This window comes from Micropterus dolomieu, unplaced genomic scaffold (assembly GCF_021292245.1).
Source record: "Micropterus dolomieu isolate WLL.071019.BEF.003 ecotype Adirondacks unplaced genomic scaffold, ASM2129224v1 scaffold_91, whole genome shotgun sequence".
NCBI lineage: Eukaryota > Metazoa > Chordata > Actinopteri > Centrarchiformes > Centrarchidae > Micropterus > Micropterus dolomieu.
In genome coordinates this window covers 1-9,769 of record NW_025744090.1, presented here as the reverse complement: position 1 = coordinate 9,769, position 9,769 = coordinate 1, and the positions used below count along the sequence as shown (strand labels likewise).

Sequence of the window (9,769 nt, the reverse complement as noted above, 5' to 3'; positions counted from 1 at the left end):
AGTTATTTAATTAAGTGAAGGATCTGAATACTTCCTCCATTACGGCTTTTTGTTTTATATTAATCAGCACCAGAAAATGGCTAAAATGGACATTCATTTCTACAAAAACGTCACAGATGTTGAATGTTTAAGTCAGTTAATTTTATTTTATTTTAGCGACTAGATTTACATTTAAGTGTCTCTGTTTGTCCTGGCAGGTCGGCAGGTTAAGATGGCGTTTGTGAATTCTGTCGCCAAGCCGCCGCGTGACGTTCGCCGTCGGCAGGAGAGGTTTGGCACCAGTAGTGGTTTGTCCACAGCCGCCTCCACCACCGCTGCAGCTCCCATCAAGTCAGTATCATATCTAGCACATAGTCAAATTTCTGACATTTAGGATTATGACTTGAAGTTGGTGTTGAGGCTACATGGAAAATAAAGGCACATCACTTTTCATAAATGTTGAGTTTTATTGATGTACGAGGTTTTACCAGGGTGTATTTACAGTTCATCATCACAGGAGTTAATTTGTGTGATAATTAAATAGTTGTTCTTTATACTAACTTGTATTTTCAGTGTGTGTCCTGTTCTATCTACCAGATTTACTTACTATTTACATGCATATTGATATGCTTTAAAAAGTAAACCTATGGATTTTTCTAATTTTGTATTCTCCAATTTCACCAATATTGGTGACACGTGGATCTCAAGACAGACATTCATCAAGACACACAAACTCATTCTGGACAAATATATGTGCATATTTAAATCTTTAAACAGCATAATTTATAAAGACAACATTTTTAAACTTATATAATACCTAACTAATTAGCCATGCATTTAAAACATTTGAATCAACATTGCAAGAAAAATGCTTTTCTTCAAAACTATGTATAGAATTGTTGGTACACTGTTAATTGAATATCTTTGGGTGTTTTCTGTGTAGCTCCAAAATTTTCAAGTATGCAATTCAAAGATGTCACTTTTACCCTCTGGAAAAGTGTAAAGAGTTAATTTTTTTAAATTATTTTTGGACATTTTACAGACTAAATGATAAATAAACCATCACTTATTTTCTGCACTTTTGTTTTAGTTTAGGACTTTATGGCACTTTGATTCATTTTAGATTCAGCACATTCACTGACCTTTTATCTATCCCTGTTTTAATGTTCATTAAATGTCCTTTTTTTAAGTGAAGCACTTTGTGGGAGTAATTCCTTTGTTTAAAGCACTTTGAGCTGCATTTTCTTGTATGAAAGGTTCTATCCAAACAAAGTTTATTATTATCATTATTTCTTCTTGTGTCTTTTAGAATAAGGCCAGCTACCACAGACTATTCTGGTGAATCGAGCCACACCTTTTCTTCCCAACATGACCCGTCTCCCGGCTCGTCTCGCTCCTCGGCACCAGGAGGGGGAGGGGGAGGGGGAGGGGGAGGGGGGGGAGTGCATGCCGCCCGGGACAAGCCACAGGTCAAAAGTAAGTGTGCGTTAAGAGTTTAGGATCAAATTAAGTTTGAGTTCTTTTAAATCTCACAAACCATTTGTTCTCGTCTGCCTCCTCTTGCAGAAATCGCCCCCATGATGGCCAAAACTATCAAAGCTTTCAAGAACAGATTCTCCCGCCGATAGTGTGAAAGAGACTTGAATGTATTTTATGAATTCCAGCTGTATTTTTAATTTAAGTTTAAGAAAATTTTACTGGAGATCCCTTATCCCTGTACGCACACACATACACACACACACACCCACGCACACGCACACACACACGCACACATACACCTTCATCTTTACCCACCAAACATCATATGAACTGAACTGTAAGTATTGGTGGAAAAATGGTTTTATTTTATTTAAGTGGTGGCACCTGTTTTGGGGGTCTTAAAATAAGTATTTAAATCATAAAGGATGGTGAGTGTGACGTCTTTGTTAAGAACATTAAGACACACACACACAAACAAACACACAGTCTGTTACTTTTCCTTGTTTTGCAGCAGACATTTTTAAAGGAATAGCTCTACCTTTTGGAAAATACGCTTATTGGCTTTCTTACTAAGAGTTTGATACGAAGATTGACACCACTCTCATGTCTGTATGCTTAGCTTAGCATAGCAAAATGATTGGAAACAGCTAGCCTGGCTCTATCCAAAGGTAACAAAATTTTACCTACCAGCACCTCTTAAGCTCACTAATTAACACGTTATATCTTGTTCGTTTAAAACATACAAAAAACTTGTAGAAAATGTGGACACCAGGAAGTTACTAGTCACAACCTAGAAATAGCTTGCCACATACAGTGACTCTGTAAAACGCTCAGTTGTCATTTTTACAAAGAAAAGTACACTGTTTTATACATATTAAACTAATTTAGACATACTGTGTTAATGAGTGAGCTTGAGATGTGCTGGTAGGTGAATTTAGCTACCATGCTAACTGTGTCCACCTGTTTCCAGTCTTCCAAGCTAAGCTAACCAGCTGCTAGCTGTAGCTACATGATTAGTGTACAGAGAAGACATAGGACAGAAAGAATGCTCATTCATTTAATTTAAAGAATAGTTGTTTGTCACTTTCCATTACGATCAAATGATACACTACATGAGGAAAACTTTTTACACACTCTTGTTTTCTCTTTTAATGGCATGCATGGTGCACGCCAACCAAGGCGTCAACTGGCTGGTTAAAGACTTGGCTTTTAAAAAAAACAAATACACTTGCATATTTAAAGAGGTTTTCCTGGTGCGTTTTTAATGTGTAGAGCTAAAAATGAAATCGGTGAAGTACGCGTACACAAACACACCTTATTTTAACTCTCCTGTGGCTTCAGATCATGTTTTCCTGCTGTTGGATGTGTGTGTCCCTGTTTATATCTGCTTCACTGTGACAAATATCTTGAGGGAGGAGGAAAATTACAATAAGGAAGGAAACTGATAGGATGCCTGCAGCTTTAGTCTACAACAATGAGGAGATGTATTTATTTTCAACACTGGGACCTGGCACCCCACATCATGGGCCTGAATGGAATTAGATTAAAAATTGTAATTTTATTAGATTTTAATAAATGTTATATGGTCATTTTTATTAAAATTGACTTTTTGCCCTTAAAAGTTTTTGTGTGGTGGTGTTTATCAAGCAACACAAACATCTTCTTTGTTTCTATTAAACACGTGTGCCAACAGGAGAAGTCTTTACTTTCTCTCTAAATCACTGAAAAATGTTGGATAAGTCTGTAGAGTAACAAGGAAAAGCTGTCACTAGACAATGTGAGTGGATTTTTTAAGTGTCCGTCTGTCCTGTAGGCATTTTAATAGTATTAGTATATTGTTTACATAATGTTTTCCTTAAATCATGTAATGTGGCATTTATTCCCAATTAAACCAACATTTTGTGTTTTGCCTTTGTTTCGAATATCTCATCATTAACGTCCAAGATCAAAATAGATAGCATCTTCTACAGTGTTATCATTGATGATGATTTAATAGGTGATAAGTTCATATTTGTTCAAGCAAATCCTGTAAACTGGTAAAACTCTGCAGAGCTGGAAACTCAGTTCAGTGTTTGAAGTTCACGCAGCTTTTTGTTGTCCCCAAACTCGTGGACGGGACCCTCTGTATAAAAAAAATATAAATCTGAGGGGTCACAACATGATTAAAGAGATAAGTATTAAAATTAACAAATGTTAAACTTGTTAAATTTATGTTGACTTTTCTGAATTTTCACTTAATCTTTCTTTAATATGCGATGAGTTAAAATGAAACAATCTGAGAAGGATAAAAACAGCTCTATAGTAAAACTGCTAAGTGGTGAAATGTAACTAAGTATGTTTACTCAAGTGTATCTAAATACAGTTTTGAGGTACTTGTACTTTACTCGTGTATTTTCATTTAATGCTACTTTAAACTTTACTACTTTTAAGATGGAAATACTACTTTTTAACTTCACTACATTTATTTGATAACTTACCAGTTACTGATTTGGACTATTAAAATAACTAATAAATTATGCTATATCCTTAGAGGTTAAGCTGCCCAGTAATATCATGTAGTTGAAAGTTGGACAAGTAGACATTATTTTAGAGGTTACCAGTCAACTGTTGTAGATAAATATTGTATTTTATTCTATTAGTAGTTACTTGTTTGTCCCTAGTAGTATTTTAGCCGTATTTTAGATTTACATTTAAAACACACAATAGCTTATTAAATATGAAGCACTGATATTATTTACAGCTGAACCGTCATGGGCTGTTTTAATGTTGAGGTTGTTCAGTTTTTAGGATACTTGTAAACGTTTTGCGACAGCATTGACGTTTGGGGGTAAGCGATGCGAGCCACTCAGAGAGCACATGACTTGTGTTTGGTGTTTTGCTATTCATGCAGGTAAAGTGGTTACAATGTTGCAGCGGATGATTTCCTGCCAGGCACTCTTCCCCTACAAAATAAAATCTGCATTTCGTAATCTCTTTCCTTTTTTTTTTTTTTTCTCAAGAAAGCCGTGGGATACAGTGAGTGAACCTTGAGTTTATAATATTGTGTCACATTTACATTACATCTTGATGCTAATTCTGTAAATTAAAGTGTTACAGTTGGCAAATCATTTCATTTGAGATGACTTTTCAATGCTTCTCTGCTATGTTTTATTTTTTAGCTGCTTTCAACGTTTCAAAGAGACTTGAACTTGTCATCAATGTCATATTTGTCTCAAAATAACTCAAATAATTTACATCCTATACCATATTCCTATGGAGACCCAAAGTGTTCAATATTGTTTAAATAAATAAGCACATGAATAAATACAAATATAACCAGCTGGGATCCAATACAATCCATTCAATGTTAAATAAATACCAAAACTACTTGAAGACCAAAGGATTGTGTGTAAATATATGTTTACACACACACATGGTGCAAAATTAACTTTTTTCTCCTGAGGTCTAAGTGAATGTTCAAACTTTACCAGCCACTCAATAGATTATCCTGGTGTTTGTCTAAGTAAATCTACCAGCCTCTTGAATATTTTACCAGCATTTGCCTGCTGCTAATGCTGTCCCCTGCACACACACATATCCACATGTACACGTGCACACATTTTAACGCCACTTTGTCTTTATCTAAATCCAGACAAACAGGGTCATTGTTAGCTGTTAGCTCATAATAGTAAAACTTTATTTAATGTAAATTTTATTTAGACGAAGCGTTTGTTTTATTTTGGAACTCTCGAACCGGAAGCTCAATTGTAACGTCAATTCCCTTGACGATAAATCGCTTCGGAAGTTCGTGTTTCACGTTAGTAAAAGCACGCTGGACGAGCTGCTACTGGCGTCTGCTTTCTGTTTCTTTGAGTGCGCTGTCTGTAACGGAAAGGCAACGGGTTTGGCTCCGCGATGTCCGGGCACGGTCACGGTCACGGTGGGCACGGCTGCGGCGGGTGCGAGGGGGAGCATGAGCCCGCGGAGAGGGGCCTGGAGTACGGACTGTACCTGCGGATCGACCTGGAGAAGCTGCAGTGCCTGAACGAGAGCAGAGACGGAGACGGGAAGCTGGTGTTCAAACCGTGGGATAAGCGGAACGAGCGGGACCAGGTAACGGCCGTACAGAGCCTCTGCCCCGGTCAGTTACCCCGCCTGTGTCCCCCTGTGGTGGATGTTTTATGTGTGTCACACAGAAGTTACTCCGGGCTTTTGTCGCAGTCTCGCTGTGGGGCTGCGCAGTTATTAAAATAAACAAAGCTTTATTAACATCACTCAGGCTGACAAATGAGGCATGAGGCTGCAGATAGTTTAATTTATTTTACCATTTAATATTCATTTAATTATAGGTTAAAGTGTGTGTGTGTGTGTGTGTGTGTGTGTGTGTGTGTGTACCATGAATGACTACACACTTTCATTATACAACCTTGTTGTGTAGATTGATAAATAAACAACCATGTACCCTGGAGTCTAAGTAACTAAGTACATTGACTTAAACATGCTTGATGTAGTTATGGTACCTCTCCACTACTAGTGCAAATATATTGCACTTTTTTTACTGTACTACATTTATTAGACAACTGTAGTCAAAACTAGTAAAAAAAATTATTTGTAGCCTAATATCACACTATTTGTGAGGAGGAGGAGTGATCCCTCTCCCAGGAGGAATGGATTTGCAATTGATGTTGTTTGTTGAATATACCAACATAGTAAAATTACAGTATCTACTATCAGGATGACCAAATTAAATATAGATTGTAGAAAAGAGGACTATGGATCCGGGAGGAGGTCGAGCGACTTCCAGCCTACACAGACTAACAAGAGGCAAAGCCCAAGCACACTAGTCACACAGATAGGACAACATGAAGGAGACCAGGCTGAATCTCTTGGTCCTGGTTCAGTCCTGATCCAAACTGCAACGATGTTGGACAGGAAGGAGAAACTAAGCAGAGAGATACTAAGTACTTTCCAGATTATAATTTGACATAAAAAAACATACATGTTTTTAAATTATGTATTGTTATAGATTAACCTACCCTATTGTAGATAAAGCAGGTAAATTATCTCAACCATGACCACCTACAACAGTAAAAACCCATAATGCATCCATATTGACATATTGTCCAATACATAATAATATATAACTCAGAACGGCCTTTTGTTTAGCAGAAAAGTATGTTTACTTTGATATTTTAAGTACAGTCAGCTGATCATACTTGTATTTAAGTAGGACAAGAAAAGGACTTTTACTTGTAGAGTAATTTTAGATTGTTGTATTGGTACTTAATTTACTTAATTGATAACTTAATTAAAACCAATTAAACCAGTATCACAGTTTAATAATGTTTGTGTTATAGCAGACTCCGTTTACTCAGAAAGGATTAACACCAGTTTGTCTTTTTTCCTTTAGTATGTCGAGAGTGACGCAGATGAAGAGCTGCTGTTCAACATCCCGTAAGTCCTAAAATCATCATAATTAGCCTGAACTTTATTCATTTCTCATGTATGAACACATTTTATGCTTTTCCTGTCGGTGTGCACACCTATTAAAAAAGTATTTTTGTAGACACAAACAAAGACACAGTGCAGGAGGACCGATTGAGTTTACTTTTATTATTGTACAATATGTTGGTATTTAAGTTCCCAACAAGGTTCTTCTTCACAAAGAAATGAGATGTACTCTTTAAGCTTTTTTTTTTTTTTCATATTAGTTCTAATTTCATTTTTGGTTTTTTAATAATTCACCATACGTCTCTTGTGACAGCTTCTGCTTCTCGTCTTTCGCAGTGTCCTGTTTTTTTTTGTTTTTGTTTTTTTTGTTTTTTTTTTTTGTGTCTCTTCGTGATTTTTTTTTCCCCTGTTTTGACAAAGACAGCAGCGAAGGAACTGTGTGTCATCTCTTTCAGTTTTACAGGCAGCGTAAAGCTTAAGGGCATCATCATCTCTGGAGAAAATGACGACTCTCATCCAGCTGAGATACGACTGTGAGTGTCTGTCACTGCCACTTCGATTGGCAACAGAGTAAACCCAGTCTGATTGGAACCGGGGACTTTGCAATTACATCGTCAGCGTCTTAAACCCTCCTTGGGCACCAGGACACCCCAAAATCTTTGTTTAGAAATTAGTGGTACCAATCGATTATAAAATATAATCAAGCTATCCACAATTATAGTCTGTGAATCAAGTTTAAAATGGTAGTACTTTTCTGTATTTTGGGGGAAGCCAATGCATGTGTGGTGGTGGAGGGTTTTACCTAAACTTACGAAGCTTTTTGAAACAAAATTTTGCTGTTCAGCACCCCGGTGTATGTCTCAGTATTACAGTCAGGTAAAATCCACACTGGGATTATGGGAGGAAGTTGGGGTCAAACTTGGTAATATGATTTTGCATTAAAGAAATAATCACATGACAGTTTTCAGATTAATCACGAGTGTTACTGTGTTGGCGTTGATAGCCCTATAATAAATTCATTGTCTACATAAGACAAAATGGAGTGTTTTTAAGTGATTTAACTCCAATTAAAATAAGAAACAGATCTGCAGTTAAAGTACACTCACTATGGTGCATGAAGTGTGCTTATTTTTCCCTCCCAGGTACAAAAACATCCCTCAGATGTCCTTCGACGACACTGGCAGAGAACCTGAACAAGCCTTCAGACTCAACAGAGACCCTGACGCTGAGCTGGAGTACCCAACCAAGTGAGCGTGTGAACTGCAACGTTCTACCTTCAGGCAGGAATACTTTGTCCCGTCAGGTTCCCAAACCAACATTTTCTATATGAGACATATATTGAGTTTGAGACATCCCAATAAGCTGCTTCAGGCGTTGAACGAGCAGACTTGAGAAATCTGCATATTTTATAGGTCTTGTTAGACACTTACAGCTTGTTCTTTAAGCTTCCTTCTGGTTCTAGTTTTTGTCATTGTTTGAACATCTTCCCAACAAAGTGACTGCTAGCTTGATCGCTGATAGCCAGAACCAGCTCACTGCAGACCAACCTAAAGGAGTATGACTGTTAAACAGCCAATACTGACTAAGACTGATAATATAAAATACATTTAAATACGCTGATTGCACTTTTTATTGGCACAAATGTTTAGCTTTAAGTGACAAATCTTCCTGCACCAGAATTACTTTGTTTATTTTATTTATTTTTATTTTTTTCACTTTACTGTTTAGATTTGCTCATGATTGATATTCCAGGCAGCGTTCACAAGATATGTACATAGAGAAGTGATAGTAGCTTGAATGTAAGCTGCATCATGAGTGAATTCTGGACGCTAAATGACGTGATGCAGTGAAATCAAATCTTTTGCGATCTGGTCAAAGAAGCGTTGTCTCAGTAAGTCATGCTTGTCTCCACTTGTGTGCATGTGGATGTGTTCCTATTAAATTTCCGAACACACAGCATACCATGGCTCAGGATATTTGATTCCTCCTGTGAACTTCTACAAAGAGTCTCTAATACATCCTGGTTTCTTAGACACAGACGGTTCAGTGTTGATGAATTTAATTTCCAAGCTGTTACCTCAAACTAAAATGTCTCCTTGTGTCCTGATTTCTAGGATTGCTCGTTTTTCCAATGTTCAGCACCTCTCCATCCACATCTCAAAGAACTTCGGAGCAGAGAGCACCAGGGTCTACTACATCGGTCTGAGGGGAGAATACACGGAGGTCAGCCTTTTAAAAGAAGCATCCGTCTGCTGAATCCTGTTTTAGTTTGTTCCTCTTTATTCTGATCATCTAAAAATACCTTGATAATGTTCTAGATGTCACTGTATTAATGAATGGACTAAATATTAGAAACAGCTTAGTATAACACAATACAGTAAACAGCATTGCAAACTGCAGTCAAATCAGCACCTCTCTAAAACAGTTGCAGCAAAATATGAACATTATAACCATCATGAAGGGAGGATTTATTGTAGGACTGTTGTATTTGACTGGATTACTGCAGCAGCATGACAGGAAAAACCTTTTGACCCACTGCTCTGAGGCATTTGAAGTGAATGTGAAAAGTGGTCTTGAACATATTCCTTACATCCTGTTATATTTATAGTGTCAGAGTAGTATCAAGTGCAATGTGCTCTCCATCTGCTCAGAGGGGTTTGATAAACGGATTAGTCGATAACAGAAAATTTATTGTAAACTATTTTTACAATCTGTTAATAGTGTAAATTATTAAGCAAAATGCCAAATATTTTGTGGTCAGTTGTGAGGATCTGCTTTTGTTTTTCTTCTTCTATGATAGTAAACTCCATATCTTTGTGTTTTGGACTGCTAGTCAGACAAAATAAGCAATAGAAATAATAGCTCTATTTGTATAGAACTT

The 9,769-nt window shown here is 37.0% G+C and overlaps 2 protein-coding genes across 2 annotated transcripts; both read left to right on the top strand.

Annotated features, from left to right (window-relative positions):
- The first annotated feature begins 201 nt into the window (after positions 1 to 201).
- On the top strand, positions 202 to 3,368 carry LOC123967159 (elongin-A-like). The gene is made up of 3 exons (XM_046043183.1): positions 202 to 330; positions 1,289 to 1,455; positions 1,546 to 3,368. Exons 1-3 carry the CDS (start codon positions 212 to 214, stop codon positions 1,605 to 1,607), a joined length of 348 nt encoding a protein of 115 aa, XP_045899139.1. The 5' UTR covers positions 202 to 211; the 3' UTR covers positions 1,608 to 3,368.
- Positions 3,369 to 5,230: 1,862 nt separating this feature from the next.
- pithd1 (PITH (C-terminal proteasome-interacting domain of thioredoxin-like) domain containing 1) lies at positions 5,231 to 9,159 on the top strand. The gene is made up of 5 exons (XM_046043184.1): positions 5,231 to 5,550; positions 6,848 to 6,891; positions 7,344 to 7,421; positions 8,031 to 8,135; positions 9,003 to 9,159. Exons 1-5 carry the CDS (start codon positions 5,353 to 5,355, stop codon positions 9,142 to 9,144), a joined length of 567 nt encoding a protein of 188 aa, XP_045899140.1. The 5' UTR covers positions 5,231 to 5,352; the 3' UTR covers positions 9,145 to 9,159.
- The last annotated feature ends 610 nt before the right edge of the window (positions 9,160 to 9,769 follow it).

What these genes read in the sequence shown, in the direction of transcription:
- LOC123967159 (XM_046043183.1), top strand. Translation starts at nt 212, where the DNA reads ATGGCGTTTGTGAATTCTGTCGCCAAGCCGCCGCGTGACGTTCGCCGT. An exon ending in ACCGCTGCAGCTCCCATCAA is followed by an intron (nt 331 to 1,288) that starts GTCAGTATCATA and finishes TGTGTCTTTTAG; the next exon opens with AATAAGGCCAGCTACCACAG. An exon ending in GGACAAGCCACAGGTCAAAA is followed by an intron (nt 1,456 to 1,545) that starts GTAAGTGTGCGT and finishes CTCCTCTTGCAG; the next exon opens with AAATCGCCCCCATGATGGCC.
- pithd1 (XM_046043184.1), top strand. Translation starts at nt 5,353, where the DNA reads ATGTCCGGGCACGGTCACGGTCACGGTGGGCACGGCTGCGGCGGGTGC. An exon ending in CATCCAGCTGAGATACGACT is followed by an intron (nt 7,422 to 8,030) that starts GTGAGTGTCTGT and finishes TTTCCCTCCCAG; the next exon opens with GTACAAAAACATCCCTCAGA. An exon ending in GAGCTGGAGTACCCAACCAA is followed by an intron (nt 8,136 to 9,002) that starts GTGAGCGTGTGA and finishes CCTGATTTCTAG; the next exon opens with GATTGCTCGTTTTTCCAATG.